The following is a 15,909-nucleotide window of genomic DNA, read 5'->3' as shown; positions in this document are numbered from 1 at the left end:
AGGAAATGGTGTGGAGACAACAAAGTTAGCGACTATGAACTTTCAAGAGCTCGAAGGAAATGGTATGGAGACAACAGAGCTATATCTTTCAAGAGCGCGGAGGAAATGGTGTGAAGATCAAGGACTATGATCTTTTAAGAAATGGAGGTACACGATCGAGGTATTGCTACTTTCTTCTAAGAAACTTATCACACGAAACAGGGAATGCAGGTTGCTGGAGAGGGAGATCTCGACTTACCAAATGCTATCGGGAGTGCTGGCCCTGGTTCGCCTCATCACGGTGCGTGCCTCTCCCAGATTTCCGACCTTCCTGGAGAGCTCATTGGGGCTCTTGAGCGCAGTCTGGCCGGAGAAGGAGGAGCTGCTGATCGCCGAAGCCGACGCCGCCATATCTAAGACGAAGAAAGGAAGACAAAGAAGAGAGCAAGCACAGCGAGGGCGATGGAGGCTGAGCGTTTGCGACGGGGATATATATCAGCCAGGAGATTTGCCAGCGTGTAGAGAGCAAATCTCGAGAGGCCACTGAGGATGTGCCACGTAGTGTTGTGGTATCCTCAGTTTGTGGCTAGCAAAGCACGAAAGGTGTACGGTCGAAATTTTTGATAAATGTTAAACGCGAACTAAGCAGTTATACTTAAGGAATATGCTTACTTCACACAACATGAAAAAACACTGGTACCAGGTCAATGGATCCTCTTAATTGTTCTTTTGTGATCGCTGTTTAGCTATGGCGAGCAGCACCCTTGCTCCGGCATTAACTTTGACAATGCCATTGATAGTTTGGCTGAAATTCGTGTTTCTCCTACCATCCAAGGTCAGCTAAGAAATTTACTTGTGATCATGTCGTCCTTTGCACACTTCCAGAATGTTGCGAATGTCAAGGTCTTCTTCAAAAATCTCGATGCCTCCGCCCATGATCACGTTTCAGATTGGATTGGGGTCTTCCCTCCAGCCAGTTTCAGGTAATTTAAAACAGATCTCTTGTTGCCTGGACGAGTGGATATGGAACGCACGAAGCCAAGCCTTTTGTTCTTTAGGGATTACATGAATCGGACGAAACTTGGGCCTCTCCAGGAGTTACACAAACTTATAGTCGTGGAGACATGTGTGGTAAATTTCAAGTGTAAAACATGTTCTTCTTGGTCGTGAGCTTACATTGCAAAAACTGTGAAATTCGTGGTAGCGCACTTGAAGGACTATAGGGTGTGAGATCCTTTGTTGAGGCAGAATAGTAGTTTCGGAGATCTTGAAAAGGTGTTAATCGATACAAATTTTGTTCTCATGTATGGATCAACGGTTCTTTCAGAAAGAGCGAGATGGATCGAATCAATACAATAGCTACAGCCACGGTGCTCTACAAACAACAGATTCCCTGCTGAAAGATGTGGAAAACTACGACATGGTTTCTCACGTTGGAGACATTGCGTATGCGCTTGGATATGTGTCTATGTGGGATCAACTCATCGAAATGATATCAGGAGTCGCAGGCGAGTTCCATACATGCTTGGAAGGCGATCATAGTGTTAGATTCTCCCACTGATTGAACAGTGGAAACCACGAACAAGACTGGCCAAACAGTGGTTCCTTCTATTCAACAAAATAACTCTGGTGGAGTTCCTCTCCAGACAAGTTTCAAGATGCCACTGAAGAATCCATTGAAATACTGGTAAGTTGGTCGAGAAAAACTCATGGTTTTGTCACCAGGTAAGTTTTGCGTTGCAGATTCTGAGCTCGACTGGAGAGAAGGCTTCGAGCAATACAAGTTGGGAGAGCTTGCAACACATCACGAGAGAACTTGCCCCACAACACATTATTAACTGAGCTCCAAATGATTAAGATCAAAACAAAGAATATAATTGAAAAATAGACCAAATCTAAAAGAACAACCTTGGGATTGTTTAGAGTCAAACTAGCAGTAGTAGTATATTACAGGAAAGGTATATCAAAGAAAGCTTTTTATATCAATCACAGCAGTACTAGTAGTAGTGGTAGAAGCAGTCTGGTAGCCATGGCTTACGCCCTTTCTCCACGAATGCGGCGAGCCAACTGGATGTCCTTGGGCATGATGGTCACCCTCTTGGCATGGATCGCGCACAGATTCGTGTCCTCGAAAAGACCCACCAAGTATGCCTCCGCTGCCTCCTGGAGCGCGAGCACGGCATGGCTCTGGAACCTCAGATCGGTCTGGAAACAAAAGGAAAAAAAGCCCCAAATCAGCAAAGGAGTCGAAGGTGGTTCCCATGGATTACCTTGAAGTCCTGCGCAATCTCACGAACAAGCCTCTGGAATGGCAGCTTGCGGATGAGCAGCTCAGTGCTCTTCTGGTACTTGCGAATTTCACTGCAAAGGATCACGAAGCAGACGTTTGGTGTTCCAGAATTCGTCTCATATCGATTCGTGTTCTTACCGGAGAGCGACTGTTCCTGGGCGGTAGCGGTGGGGCTTCTTCACTCCTCCAGTGGTGGGAGCCGATTTCCTGGCAGCCTATCGCCAAAGGGATTCTAAGAATCGATCTAGACCAAAATCTGAGAGAAATTTCTGGCGCTTACCTTGGTTGCGAGCTGCTTCCTGGGCGCCTTTCCTCCCGTGGACTTGCGAGCAGTCTGCTTGGTACGCGCCATTGAGAAATCGCAAAGCCGAAGACGAAGCGCAAGGGTTTGCCCCGCTCTAAAAACCCTAAAATGGAAGAACAGTGGAGCGCATGACTCTTAAATAGTAACGACCGAGATGCAACGCACGGCTGGGATGCGTTTGAGAAAGCACAATCCGCGTCGGTGTACCTCGGCAACGCTGATTGGCCGGCTGCATGGACTGCTGAGGTGGACGAAACACCAAAGCCCTAAACCACGAATTTAGGGTTTATGGCGCGGACAGGGAAGAAGCGAAGGCCGGCGGCGGTCAGGCGAAATGTGGCGGCTCCATCGGCCCCGCCCGCCCCTGTTCCAAAGGTGAGCGATTGAGATAGCGAGATTGGATTGAGATAGCATCCCAGGTATGGCGTCCTGGAGTTGATACGCTGGAAAAGGACGAGGAATTGCAATTCGATCCATCTACTTATGACTGCCTTCACGCATTTCACTTGGGATGGCCGTGTTTGAGGTATTCTTTAAAATTCTCTTCGTTGAAAGAGCTTTTTCTCCATTTCCATTGTGTGCTGTAATTTTTACATTTCAGCTTTGACATCGTGAGAGATACACTGGGAGCTTTGCGACATGAATTTCCTCACACGATGTTTTGCGTGGCCGGAACACAGGTTGTTCTTCTTTTCATTTCGGATCAAAACTCTAAAAGGTAGCGTTTTTACGTGTAACTGGCAGGCAGATGCGTCGACCAGCAACACAATTGCCATCGTGAAGCTGTCCAACTTGACTGGAAAGAAACGATCGCCCAACGCTGTTCCCAACGACGAGAGTGGAAGCGAGAGTGACGATAGCGAGGATGAACAAGACCAAGAAACGCCAACGCCCGCACCAGACGAGTCGAGTAAAATTCCTAAGCTGGAGGTAATTCTCTCTTCTGTCTTTTTTGTGGAATTCAGCTTGTATTGATTTTTCTTATGTTTTTCTTTAGGAACGAATGGTGCCTCACCAGGGGTGTGTGAATCGCATCCGATCCATGCCACAACAACCTCATATTGTTGCATCATGGTCTGCTGAAGGCTTTGTCCAGGTTTGAGTTTTTTGTTTTCAACAATAGTTCTCTACGTGTGTGTGATGTTTTTCTTCCTTCAGATGTGGGACTTTTCGTCCCAACTTAATGCTGTAGCTACAAACAATGACGCTGGAAGCAGCAAACGTACCTCCCATCCTCCTCTTCAAATATGTAAAGCGCATAAAGATGAAGGTTTTGCCATGGATTGGAGCCCGATGACTCCCGGACGTTTCCTTTCTGGTAACTTGTCTCGGACTCGTGCTAGGCTATGTGCTAAGTTAAGGTTTCCATACAAGGGGATTGCAAGGGAGTGATCCATTTCTGGGAGCCGATGCCTGGGGGAAGATGGAACGTGGGGAACGCGCATTGCCTTGGACATAGTGGCAGTGTCGAGGACTTACAGGTTGTATTATTTTCACTTCATATCTGTTCTAACTGGTGTGCTTGATCAGTGGAGTCCTTCAGAGGAAAATGTGTTTGCTTCTTGCTCAGTAGACAAAACCATTGGGATTTGGGATTTACGATCTCGAAGAAAAGAGCTGTCTGTAAAAGCTCATGACACAGACGTTAACGTCATCTCCTGGAACAAAAACAAGTGCAATTTTCTACTTCTTTTTCGTTTATCTAACTAGTCTGTTCTCAGGTCGGCATCCTGCCTACTAGCGTCAGGAAGTGACAATGGTCTCTTCCGCGTGTGGGATCTCCGGGCGTTCAAAGTAAGTACATTACCCCCTTTTGATACTTTTCTGCTAATCTTGCATAACTTCTTCGGTTTTAGGAAGATTCCGCCGTGGCGCATTTCACGCACCATAGTTCGTATATCACGTCGATCGAATGGAGCCCCCACGAAGAGTCCACTCTGGCTGTGGCCTCTGCGGACAACCAGCTAACGTAAGCCTCTAGTTTCGTCAACGCGCAAGAACTAAAGTGTCACTTGTGTAGTATCTGGGACGTAGCGCTGGAGCGTGATACCGAGGAAGAGGCTCAATACCAAATGGAGCTGGGACAGGAGCAAGCGGCGGCTCCAGAGAACTTGCCGGCCCAACTGCTTTTCGTTCACCAGGCAAGCTGGGAACTTTTGGGCTCCGTTTTCTAACACTCGCTGCAGGGACAGAAGGATATGAAGGAAGTGCACTGGCATCCTCAAATTCACGGGCTTTTGGTTTCTACCGCTGGCGATGGCTTTAACGTGTTCCGGCCTTGCAACTTGTAGATCCATCAGCTAGGCCTTTGTCTTTTGGTTAGGGTCGTGTGAGCATTTACATGCAGACGTGCTTTCAAAATTTACGCTGTGCTTACTCGTTTTCACAACATAGCTTTCTCTATGCTATTGAAGTCCTTGGAAATTGTATCAGTTTGGTTGGCGTGGCTAGCTCGCAGGTTTGATCGATTCTTTGCAACCATTCACCTTGTTTCTTACAATTGTTTTCCAGGGAGGAGACACGCACATCATTTACTTTAGACATATTGACAAGTCGTACTACGCTGTTTTGGAGAAAGTTCTTCTAGAATTCAATGCCCAGATAATTTCATTTGTTCCTGAATCAGTTCTCAAGCTGCTCTGGGTTTTAGCTACAACCATGGATATCTTGGCTTCTCATCTCGTCTTACAGAAGAAGCAGCTGCTAAGATTGATCGTATTCAGTATTTATATTTATCTTTTCAACTAAATTTTTTTCTTTCTGCAGGTGTGCTTTCTGTCTTTTCCCAATCTAAATTATGAGCTACATACACAAAATTTCTCGGTTTCCATGGAAATGGAGACGAGTCCTTTTTCGGTATCAGTGAAACTAGCGAAACATAACTGCTGTCGACAAAGTATTCCAAAATTATCATCATTGGTGTTTTGGATTCAGGTAGGCATTGTTTATTTCTTGTGAACGTTTGACTTTGATTATAATCGAATTCCTATGTTTGCAGGTGTTTGGCCAGAATCATCGAGCTTTTCTGATCATGGCATGGGACCAGCTTGCGAAAGTGGAGAGGCCTCTCATTGTAACAGGTAAGCTTTTATAAGATTTTATTTGCATTTCAGTGTAGCTTCTAATCCTGCTTCTAGATAATAACCTTTACTGCTACTACTTCTCTGCTACACTCAAAGTTTCCTGCTTGGCTTTCCTTTGCTGCTACTTCCTCCTTTTGGATCCTGAATGATCCTAATCCTGGTCTTGCTGCTGTTATTTGCTGAAACTGTTACTGTTTTGAATACATAATGCTGCTTACTACCTGCATGAATTTTTCTGGCTAGGAGGTCTTGAATATTCATTTTGGTTGTATATTCATGGAATCTTTATATGTTTGGTTTGCTTAATTATTCTTATTTATTAATCCAATCTATCAAATCTATATTTTCTTAATTATGTCTTATTGAATATTTTGATAAAGTTTTGTCTCAGCAGTAGCTCTCCAACACAACTTGCATGCCCATTGGCTATTGTGAGAGAAGAGGTAATTTTTACATGTATTATGCATGCATCCCTCAAGCATAATACATCCCTCAATTTCAATTGTGTCGAGCTCAGGTATTACTCCATGGATTTTTTAACAAATTCATGAATTAAAAGCTTGAATTCAACCATGCAGATACGTTAGCTCTGTGAAGAGAGTGCTAAACAAAGCTAGTGATCACATGCATGTGTCAATCTCCATAAGAACTTAAATAGTGTTTGAATTACTGAGCATTGCTTGATAGTGGGATATTAAATAAGATTGCCAGCTACAGCCAAAATAATGTCCAGTTTTTAAATGAGCTGGGGTGTGCTGCTATTGTGCTTGCTTTCCTAATTGCCTCATATTTGGCTAAATTTGTGAATAACATCATGTTTTCTCAAAAGAACTTACTATGACACAATTGGGAAAAAACTTCCCAAAGCCTAAATAATGTGTGCATACTTTTGCTTTTCAACCCTTGGCTAAATTCCTTTTTGTGCTCCAACTTGAACTCAATGTTCAATTTGCAGTTTTAGGATGTGAACATACAATTGATTGAAAGTCTATCATATATCATCTTACAGCATTGATCTGAAAGGATATTGGGGAAATGTTCACCCTTTATTGTGCAATGGTATGGACAATGGCAAGTTGGTGGGAATTGTGAAGATCTAGGTTGTGAAGCTTTCATGAAGTGTTTTGTGGTTTAAAAGGTGTCCTAAAGATCCAGTAAGAGATTATTGATAATATATGAAAAACTTTGCCAACCATGCAGCTTATGTTTAGTAGAAGATTATAAGTATAAACATGTTTTAATCTATAAACACAATATTCATCTAGAACAAACTAAGATATACTAAAAAAAAGATTATAAATTATAAGAATAGATCAATTTAAATGAATATTAATCGTTTGATGGTAGAATATCCTAGAATACTCAAGTATATTCTTAGTATCTAATCCCTTGCAGGTTTGATTAAGTGAACTAAAAAAAAATAAAAATAACTAAAGGTATAGAATGTAAGTTATTTGCTAGCAAAACTAAGTTTTGCTAAAAACAAAAGCAAAACTTTAAAACTATAGGAATTTTTAAGGTGTAAATGAGTAGCATGTGAAAAAAGTTTATTAATTAAATAATTTTCAAACATTAATTAATTTAGTTTAATATAAATTAATAAAACTTTTATTTAATTTCTTCTTACTAAAGTATTAACTCTAATATGCACTTAATTAAAAATATTGGTATTTACTAAAACAATATTTATTTAATACTCTTCAGCTAATTCTTTTGATTTTGATGATGGTTATAAATTTATAAGCTATATCACAATAGTCACCAAGATTGAAGTATTTCTACTTAATTATTTATACATTTATTTTGGAATTGATAATTCTGCAAGTTTTGAGAAGTTAGTGTTTACTATATAATTCATTTATAGGAATTTAATTTTAACTAAAATAGTAAATAAAATTACTTATTATTAAATAAATCATAAAATTTAAAGAAAAAGAATAATATTTACCTTAAAATATAATTCTTAAAGCATAAATCTTTCTTTCTTTCTTAGTAACAAATAAATAAATTTAGAAATACTATATTTTATTGAATTATAGTCCACTAAAAATATATAATTAATTTAAAAAATTTTGTGATAATTTTAATATTTTTTAAAAAATATTTCTGGTTGGTGCAAAGAAGAAAGCAAAGTTTGCAAAAGGCACCAAAGAGGGATGTAAGGTATTTTTAAATGCACTGCCATTCAATATTAATTTCATTTAGTCTCATTATATTATATTAAGAAAAATAATTTAATACTTTTATATTAATTAGAAAAAATATAATTTTTTATATAATAATTTTAGTCTATATCTAATTATATATATTAATTTGTAATTATTTTTTAATTATCATTTTTCTTCTTTAATCTTTCCTTTTTTAACACTTAACTTTTTTCTCATTCAATAACATCTTCTGATTTTTTAAACTTTAATATATTTATAATAGTAGATTAATTAAGGTTTATATAATTTCCCATAGTAATAATATAAATATCTAGCTTTCTTTGTTTTATTTATGTTACTAAAAAATTTGCTGCTTGGTTTTCTTTATTTAGTATTTTTGAATAAATAAATTATAAACATGTTTATAACCATAGATTAAACAAGAATATACTAAGAAGTGTTTAGGAAAGTTTATAAATTATAAATACAAGAATCATCTAATAAACAAATAACAAACCCAAATATATTTTAGTTAAGTAAACCTTTCAAGAGGTTAACTTTCTACTTGAGATAATCTTTAAAGTACTGTAATTTAAGTTTACAAGGAGAAACAGAGAAAAGAAAATGATTAATATACACAAAATCTCCATTCAAAGTAAACCAAGGAGAGGAGTAAAACGGGAAAACAAAGCCACAAAGCCGTGTGTGGGAGAATATAAGAAAAAAAAATGCCTCTCTCTCTCTTGCTCTCAATCACTTACTTTTGAGATTTCTCGTTATTATTGTTGCTGCTTGGCAGAAGACAATGACTGCCTCTGTAGCTGCTGCTGCTGCTGCTGCTGTGGCGATGGAGTCACAAGCTCGCCATTGATGGAGCCCCGGAGCGCCGGGACTCTGACCGCAAGCGTCTTGTACAGCCTCGCGTACCTTGCTCGCGTTCCATCGGCAGTCCGCGCGAGAGCTAGCTGACACAGGGCCTCTGGAAGCGGCGACAGCACCTCTCGCATCTCGTCCAGTGACAGCCCCGCTAGTGCCGCTGGAACCGGGACGGGAGCCACGGTCTCTCGCCCCGACTTGTCACCCAGGCTTGCCTGCGCTCGCACCACCAGCTCCAGCGATGGCGTAGCGCCGCACTTGATCACGAACGGCGTCGCCGTGCCGTTGTTGAACTGGAGAACGCTCCACTGCTGGACTCCCAGGTCGGAGGTGGCGTCACCCCAGTCGGATGACGAGGAGAGCTCCCCGGGGACTGGGATCTCGTCCGAGGATAGCCGGCTTCTCGAGTGGTTCGCCATTGTATCCGGTTGTTCTTCCACCGACTGGAAAGCGTTGTCAAGCTCAGCTCTAGGAAAGAAACAAAGTTTACGTACCTCCACCGCTTTCTTCATCTCCATGAGATGCCTCTGGGCGCAGCCTTGGTCGATGGCCAGCAGTGACGACATCCTGCCGTAGAGCTCGCTCACACGCGCCGACAGAGCTCGCTTTCTCGTTGCCGTGATGCTTTTGTGCGAGACTTCGCTTAAAATGTCCTGCAGTGACGAGAGTTTAGCGTTGAAAAGTATGGTCAAACGGATATTAAGAGATACGAACCTGGGCACTTCGCACGATCTCTTCGATTGATATCAGCGACGCCAGGCGCGCGTCTTCGGTAGCTGTAGGAGGATTTCGCAGCGGCGATCCACCTTCTTCCTTAGTCAACAGTGCAACGTCAGTGCGCATGCTCTGCAAGATCTGCATAGCTCAAAGAACACTTAGAAGCTGCAAACTCTAAACTATATAATACCCTTCGACGTTTATGTTCCACAGACTCCAAGGCAGATCTCAACTTTGAAATTTGAGAAAGATCGTCTGCATCTTCTGTCGCTAGCGTAGCTGCAACGTCCTGAAACAAAAGAATCTCAGTAGTGCAAACAAACATGCAAAGTTTTTTGAGCCACACCTTGAGATGTTGCAATTGAGAGGTATAAACACGTTTTGTGTAATCTGAAAGGAGCTGACCAAGTGCGTCCGTGCTGGTCCCAGAAGGCATGCCCAGACCAGCCATCCAGCCGTCCATAATTGCAGTGGAAAGAAGCTCCAAGTGCCCGGCACCACCTCCATTGCTTTCGCCTCCAGTCAAAGACAAAAAGTCGAAGTTCTCGGCTAGCCATGCCCGTATTTGTCTTTGCAGCTCCCCAGCAGGTGTATGTACAAATAAAGCTGCCAACATCTTATTGCTCACAGCATATTGTCTTGCGTCTTCAGTCATTTCTCGTAACTTAGCTCCAGTGATATGTTGTTTCCACGTCTCCTGCTCAAGAAAAAACAAATTAGAAAGAAAGAAAGAAAGAAAAAAGGCCGTGTTGCTACGTACCTGATCAATTCCTCTGAGCTTCAATACGATAGAAGAGAATTTTGACTTTCTTTCTTGCTTCAGTTGAACTTTAAAAGTTGGAATGTCCTCGTAAAAATCTTTCCGCGAGTTTGAATCCTGCCAAATCGGAGATCTAGCAGGGCTGCTCCCTCTACTCGGTCCTCTGCTACGCGACGCACTGGCCCGCTCTAAGAACCGCTCCACAGGTGGCATCTACATCCACCGAGAAATACAATCAGCATAACCGCAAAGAAATTGGAATTTGTACGTACTTTGATAGCTTGGAGATCTGATGAACGAGATAGAAGAGAACGAATGTAAAGGATCCGGACGCGCGAAACTAGCATGGTGTCCATAACCTTCAAAGGCTCCATTTTTCTGATAAAAGAGAAGACAGCACCACGAATTTCGGCTAGCATTTCGTGCTCCCTTGCTGCGCCTGCCTTGATGACGGCAGCTAAAACCTGGTAGAGAAACAAAACACCAGTTAACGCGCTGTAAATGCTCGAAAGATAACGTGTACCAGCATAAGAAGCTTATTCGCTCCATCAGCAATGGCTGCCGGACCCTCGTATTGATCTGGATTAAAGTCCTCCAGAGCGGAGGTAAGGTACTCCCCAGCCGGTGTAGTCTTCACTTTCTCCGTACTTTTCAAGAGAGCAACTGTTCCCGGAGTTACAGACCCACTTTCAGTTTTCTTCCCGCTTCTGTGACACACAGAAAGTGTTGAGAAAAAGTAATGAGCAGACCGTCATAAGCGTACCTGGCCGGTTCATCTAAATCGTAGCCGTCTACTTCTTTATTCTCTGGCGGAGGAGGAACCTGCAAACAGGGCTGAGAGAAGTTCTGCAAAAGGAAATAAAAAGCTTGCCTTTGGAGAATTTACACTTTTGTCGGTCAAACGTTCAAACAGCTTCTCATTTTCTTGGTGCAGACGCTGCACGAAAATGCATGAGAATACTAGAAAAAAACAAGAGAAATACCCACACCTCTATGAGCTCGTCCCGTTTTGAAAGCTCTTCCTCGAGCTTCAGTTTGACGGCAATAACAGTCTCAGTTTCTTCTTTCTTGAAAGAGTCCTGTCTTGGATTTTTAAATATGTTACCATCAACACTCCTGCGTGGAACTTGCTGCTGCAATTCTTTGATCTTTGCCTGCAGAAACATATCAGTGAAAGTTCTGCATAGCACCATTTGTTACATACCTCAAGTACTTGGATCTGCTCTCCACGATCAAGGAGTTCGATTCTTTGATCTTGCTCAATTTTTGACAGCTGCGCCACTTGAGAGCTAAGCTGACTGTTTCTTTCTTTCTCAAGACGATACTTTTCTCCATACTCGCTACTTTCTACCTGAACTCGAATATAAGATTTTCTTTGTCGACATAGCGAATAATGGAGAACTCTACCTTAAGCTTACTGATGTGAGCTTGTTGCACGCCAAGTTCAGCCTGAAGGTCAAAAGCTACTTTCCAAGCCTTCTGTACTTCGTTGAAAAGCAGCAGACATTGATCATCCGAATCTTTCATGGACTTCTTCGTTCTCATGATTTCTTGTTGCAAATCAGAGACTAGTTTCTCCTTTTCGTAGGATTCTTTTCTGGCATCATTTGCCTGCCGAAAAAAATTTCAGAAAGACAATGGAAGGATTGTGCACATGCCGTACCAGATCTCGCCATTTCTTTATGGTGTCACGATTTCCAATAGTTAACTCAACATTACGTGCACGAGTAGCAAAATTGAGAGATGACACCGTTTCCTGAACATTGTTGTAACTTGGACAAAGGTTTATAATCACCAGTGTTTTCGCCTCACCACCTGTACTCAAAGTCAATGAATGCTTCAGTAGCAAAAACAACGTACCCAAGGCATCGGAAAAGATCTCAGTCAACTTTGAATTGCTGTAGGGAACATTCTCCTTCTTCGCAGTTAGAGCGGAAACAACATCTCCCAATCTGCAAACTAATACTCGTCGGACATGTACTTAGCAAACAAGTTTTACTCACGCAGAAAGAGCTTTGTTAACGTGTAGTGACTCTGTCAGTCGGTTCCCGCGGGCTTCAGAGTCCGATAGCCTTTCGCTTCCCGCCATATCCACCATAGACAGCTTACTATACTGCTTTTCGCCGGAAACTGTATTCGAATAATGGATATGAACAGTGACAATCCTGAAAAGCACCCGAATCAAATATGTCAATGTAAAAGAACCAGCTTACAAGTGAGATCTGTTCACTCTTTCCGACTTCAAGGCCTCTACACGACTCTGATTGCCCATTCTGAAGACACGAGCAAAGTCGGCGGGATTGTCGACTCGTTGTTGGGCAAGAGATACAGTCCCCATTTGCACCACTCCTGCCGACACTCCATTGCCTAGAAGATCTCGAACCTAGTTCACAAAGTTAAGAACACGAGCCAGTGATTGCATGAGACTATTTGTACCTGTTCGTTATGAAGTTCGAACATGGTAACAAAAAAGAGATACTTAGAGGTTGAGGTCGAATCCGTTATAGAGAGATCGAACAGCTCCTCAAATGCTCTAAAATAAAGACCACGGTCATGGCTTGGCCCTTCCTGTAAAAAGACACATGGTAAGCCTTAACAAAAACCGGAACTTTAGTTTACCATAGTGTGTGTCTTCCCTGCTCCGGTTTGCCCGTAAGCAAACATACAGACATTGTAGCCATCCAAAGCAGACTGCACTAAAGGCTGGACATCTTGAAAAATGCTCGCTGGAGTAAAAACAATGGTGAGTCCAATCTATACCGACTAACGACCATACGTTACCTTGACCAACATGAGGACCATAAACACGATCAAACTCAAACTCCTTCCGGCCAGGGCTCACTCCGACATTCCCAGCGGATGTCAGGCTTACGCGAATCGTGTAGTCATCAGGAAAAGACACTGCCATTGGCCCTTCATCCTCAAACTGAGGTCTCACTCGAACGAAGACGCGAATATTTCCTGGAACCACAGTGCTCTCATTCGAACGTCACACAACTCGAAATTCTCTATACCTTTGATAGTAAGCAGCTCGTTGAAAAGTTTCTTTCGCTCTTTCTTCAAAGGGGCTTGTCGATCTTCGGAGTCCAACGCAACCTCATCTTCAGTACGAGGAAACAAAGAATTACATAGAATTGCGGAGAGAATCGAAGTAGAAGAATCTTACCTAGCTTTCGAGCCTTTTCAGCAAGAACACCCAGATAACGCGTCACCCTTCCAAGCTTTGCATTAGAATACTCTTGCAAATCACTCGCCTCCTGTCTTAGTTCCAAACATTCATCACGAGCGCTCTGGAAACACAAGAAAATTCAAGAAATTGGAGCAAGAGATAGAAAAGAATAAACATACTGCCACGCGCTCCTTGAGCCTGGAAACTCGATTTGCCAGCGCCTTCTTCGCCGAGTCTGGCGAGACACTCTTAGCAACGCTCATCCTCCTGCTGCTGGGTAGAGGACTCTTCACTACTGGCGGCTCCTCCTCGGCCACATCCCCAAGCTCGGCATCAGCATTCTTCCTCGACTCGTAAGTGGGAAGACCCCAGCTCCAAGAAGGACGCACCGCCGAATCCCCCATTACTGCCCTACCCGATAGCAAAATCCAAGCTGCGACCTCTACATTGCTACAAGGCCCGATCGGAAGGACGAAATACCGGATTACTGCGAAGGAAACAGCTGCCGCTTCCAAGATCCAAGCTACGATCCATCCTGTGAGTCAAATTCATCCGCCGCTGCCTGCGATCGAATGCTCCAGCTCAAAATCCCACAAGAATCGCATCAACAGGGAGAATTCTCCCCCCAAGAAAGAAGACCTGGAGAACAGGAACCCTAAAACTTATTCACCCCTGTATAGAAATGTAAGATTCCCTCGCGTCTTTCACAATATCCATTCCCCCACAGCAGCGCTCTCCGCCAATGCCCAGATCGCAGTCGTCCATGTTGCCCCATCCACGGCCACGGGCGCGCCAGCTCGAGCGCAAAGATCTCGGGCGAATCCAGGCCGTTGATCCGCTCGCCCATTCCGCAAGGATCCGTTGGCCACGCAGTCCCCACATTTCCCATTCCAGCCCATCCCCACCGTCCACTCGCGACAAAAGCTTTCCATCATTGTATTGCTCGCTTGTATCATACTGCATGGACGGCAATGATGCGTCGTAGCTCCGACGCTACACTAGGTGAAGGCTTTGCGAGCCCTTGAAGGAACAACGAAAGTAAAAAACAAAACAAAATATATCGGATATTCGAGCGATACTGCCACGTGTCAGGCCGTTGCGAAGGGTGATGGCGCGCGTGACTGCGGCGCATCCATACATGTCCTATCTATTCACGTTGTTTGCGATCTCAAGGATGAGGCTCACAGCCACACTACGTCATGGAATACGGACAGCCACAACTTAAGTCCCTCCAATATTTAGGGCAAAGTAGAACCCTAAACCCTGACTAGCAATCAAATGCAAGCCAACAAAAGCAAGAACTGGAAGGAACAAAATGGAGCTTTCGGTTTTATTGCAAAAATTTTGTCTAGGCTGCAAAGCTAAATCACTACTCCTTTGTTAATTTCAATCAGGGCAAAGTAGAACCCTAAACCCTGACTAGCAATCAAATGCAAGCCAACAAAAGCAAGAATTGGAAGGAACAAAATGGAGCTTTCGGTTTTATTGCAAGAATTTTGTTTAGGCTGCAAAGCTGAATCACTATTTCTTTGTTAATTTCAATCACCATATCAAGTTTCAATCACTCTTTTTTCAATCACTATTTCAAGTTTTCTCTTTACTTGATTCAATTTCTTTGTGAGGTTTTCTCATTTTTCAATAACTATTTCAAGTAGTCTAGTCAACGACCTTGATAACCTTATCTTATTAACAATAAGTATATTTGGTTTGATTTCAAAGTTCAATTAGCTTAAGTACACGTAGGCTCACTATGGTGTTTCAGTCCAAGAAATTGCAAATGTGATGCAAGTTAGTCTTTGTACTCTTTTCTCGTTGGCTGCAGAGACTTCAAATCACTGCAAAAGTTCATCTTTACAAGAGAACCGCAACTTTAATGAAAAAAAAATTCAAATGTCTAAATACCTTGCTGGTGGCAGCCATGCAGCACAAAAACCCTCTCTACAAGTAAAAAAGCCTCATTTTTCAGAAAATAAAAATAAAAAACTATCACCAAAGAGCAAGAATTTCAAAGAAAATGCCTTCAATTGTTGAGCATGCAGTCTTCCTGGCCGCCACTCAGGCGCCATGGGGCAACGCTGGCCCTGAGCCAAACCCTTGGAAATGGTCGCGGAAACAGCAACACATACTACGTTTATGGACAGTTTCTGGCGGCATATGGCTCGCACTACCCTGTCATGCAAGTCGCAAGAAAGGTGGAGAATCAGCTGCTGACGGATCTCGACTGAGAACTTAAAGAGTACTAAAAAGGCAGCTGCTATGAATTCGAAGTGCTAGTATTGCTGTTCTTGGTTTCAATGATACATTGATTCCACAAACTTGATTTCAGGGAAGATTCCCATGAAGAGAATTTCATTCCGCATAAGAACACTTTGATGCAGCAGAAGCCTCGAGATGCATAATTAACCATTTTATTTGATTACATTTGAATTGATTTATGAATTTATCATTTGATAAGTTGATTGATCAATTCATTAGTTTATTGGTCAATTCATGAGTTTGTTGATCAATTCACGAGTTGATTGATCACTTCACGAGTTGGTTGAGTCGGTTGATGAGTTTAAGGTCGTTGATGACATTTGATATT

The 15,909-nt window shown here is 42.6% G+C and overlaps 4 protein-coding genes across 4 annotated transcripts in view; 1 reads left to right on the top strand and 3 right to left on the bottom strand.

Moving 5' to 3' along the window:
- The window catches only part of LOC112349067 (chlorophyll a-b binding protein type 2 member 2-like), a 1,457-nt gene extending 844 nt beyond the window's left edge, over window positions 1–613 (bottom strand). The window contains exon 1 of the mRNA XM_024682731.1: window positions 238–613. Coding sequence (XP_024538499.1) covers window positions 238–390 — 153 coding nt within the window. The 5' untranslated portion in view covers window positions 391–613. The remainder of the gene's footprint in view (window positions 1–237) is intronic.
- Window positions 614–1,875: 1,262 nt separating this feature from the next.
- Window positions 1,876–2,684, bottom strand: LOC9657785 (histone H3.3). Its single transcript, XM_002977746.2, has 4 exons — window positions 2,550–2,684; window positions 2,408–2,484; window positions 2,250–2,340; window positions 1,876–2,184 (listed from the first exon to the last, which is right to left on the bottom strand). Exons 1-4 carry the CDS (start codon window positions 2,619–2,621, stop codon window positions 2,014–2,016), a joined length of 411 nt encoding a protein of 136 aa, XP_002977792.1. The 5' UTR covers window positions 2,622–2,684; the 3' UTR covers window positions 1,876–2,013.
- A 168-nt stretch (window positions 2,685–2,852) lies between these two features.
- On the top strand, window positions 2,853–5,186 carry LOC9657136 (glutamate-rich WD repeat-containing protein 1). The gene is made up of 13 exons (XM_024682846.1): window positions 2,853–2,948; window positions 2,993–3,099; window positions 3,175–3,253; window positions 3,318–3,503; window positions 3,571–3,669; window positions 3,732–3,891; window positions 3,948–4,054; window positions 4,104–4,246; window positions 4,295–4,367; window positions 4,430–4,542; window positions 4,594–4,714; window positions 4,760–5,031; window positions 5,085–5,186. Exons 1-12 carry the CDS (start codon window positions 2,862–2,864, stop codon window positions 4,862–4,864), a joined length of 1,380 nt encoding a protein of 459 aa, XP_024538614.1. The 5' UTR covers window positions 2,853–2,861; the 3' UTR covers window positions 4,865–5,031; window positions 5,085–5,186.
- A 3,170-nt stretch (window positions 5,187–8,356) lies between these two features.
- On the bottom strand, window positions 8,357–14,078 carry LOC9657135 (kinesin-like protein KIN-14L). Its single transcript, XM_024682766.1, has 23 exons — window positions 13,505–14,078; window positions 13,323–13,446; window positions 13,171–13,257; window positions 12,938–13,117; window positions 12,776–12,882; window positions 12,593–12,724; window positions 12,370–12,539; window positions 12,160–12,321; window positions 12,017–12,108; window positions 11,820–11,971; window positions 11,564–11,767; window positions 11,361–11,507; window positions 11,146–11,310; window positions 11,028–11,093; window positions 10,920–10,978; window positions 10,680–10,863; window positions 10,429–10,620; window positions 10,157–10,369; window positions 9,743–10,093; window positions 9,587–9,685; window positions 9,394–9,534; window positions 9,174–9,332; window positions 8,357–9,122 (listed from the first exon to the last, which is right to left on the bottom strand). The coding sequence occupies exons 1-23, from the start codon at window positions 13,727–13,729 to the stop codon at window positions 8,583–8,585; spliced, it is 3,951 nt and encodes a 1,316-aa protein (XP_024538534.1). The 5' UTR covers window positions 13,730–14,078; the 3' UTR covers window positions 8,357–8,582.
- Window positions 14,079–15,909: the final 1,831 nt, after the last annotated feature.

Source organism: Selaginella moellendorffii, unplaced genomic scaffold, assembly GCF_000143415.4.
Source record: "Selaginella moellendorffii unplaced genomic scaffold, v1.0 SELMOscaffold_35, whole genome shotgun sequence".
NCBI classification, from domain to species: Eukaryota; Viridiplantae; Streptophyta; class Lycopodiopsida; order Selaginellales; family Selaginellaceae; genus Selaginella; species Selaginella moellendorffii.
This window is presented reverse-complemented; position numbering and strand designations above follow the sequence as displayed.

What these genes read in the sequence shown, in the direction of transcription:
- LOC9657785 (XM_002977746.2), bottom strand. Translation starts at nt 2,621, where the DNA reads ATGGCGCGTACCAAGCAGACTGCTCGCAAGTCCACGGGAGGAAAGGCG. An exon ending in CCAGGAACAGTCGCTCTCCG is followed by an intron (nt 2,341 to 2,407) that starts GTAAGAACACGA and finishes GATCCTTTGCAG; the next exon opens with TGAAATTCGCAAGTACCAGA. An exon ending in AGATTGCGCAGGACTTCAAG is followed by an intron (nt 2,185 to 2,249) that starts GTAATCCATGGG and finishes TTTTGTTTCCAG; the next exon opens with ACCGATCTGAGGTTCCAGAG.
- LOC9657136 (XM_024682846.1), top strand. Translation starts at nt 2,862, where the DNA reads ATGGCGCGGACAGGGAAGAAGCGAAGGCCGGCGGCGGTCAGGCGAAAT. An exon ending in TTTGCGTGGCCGGAACACAG is followed by an intron (nt 3,254 to 3,317) that starts GTTGTTCTTCTT and finishes TGTAACTGGCAG; the next exon opens with GCAGATGCGTCGACCAGCAA. An exon ending in TCTGCGGACAACCAGCTAAC is followed by an intron (nt 4,543 to 4,593) that starts GTAAGCCTCTAG and finishes TCACTTGTGTAG; the next exon opens with TATCTGGGACGTAGCGCTGG.
- LOC9657135 (XM_024682766.1), bottom strand. Translation starts at nt 13,729, where the DNA reads ATGGGGGATTCGGCGGTGCGTCCTTCTTGGAGCTGGGGTCTTCCCACT. An exon ending in TGAAAAGGCTCGAAAGCTAG is followed by an intron (nt 13,258 to 13,322) that starts GTAAGATTCTTC and finishes CTCGTACTGAAG; the next exon opens with ATGAGGTTGCGTTGGACTCC. An exon ending in TAAAGAAATGGCGAGATCTG is followed by an intron (nt 11,768 to 11,819) that starts GTACGGCATGTG and finishes TTTTTTCGGCAG; the next exon opens with GCAAATGATGCCAGAAAAGA.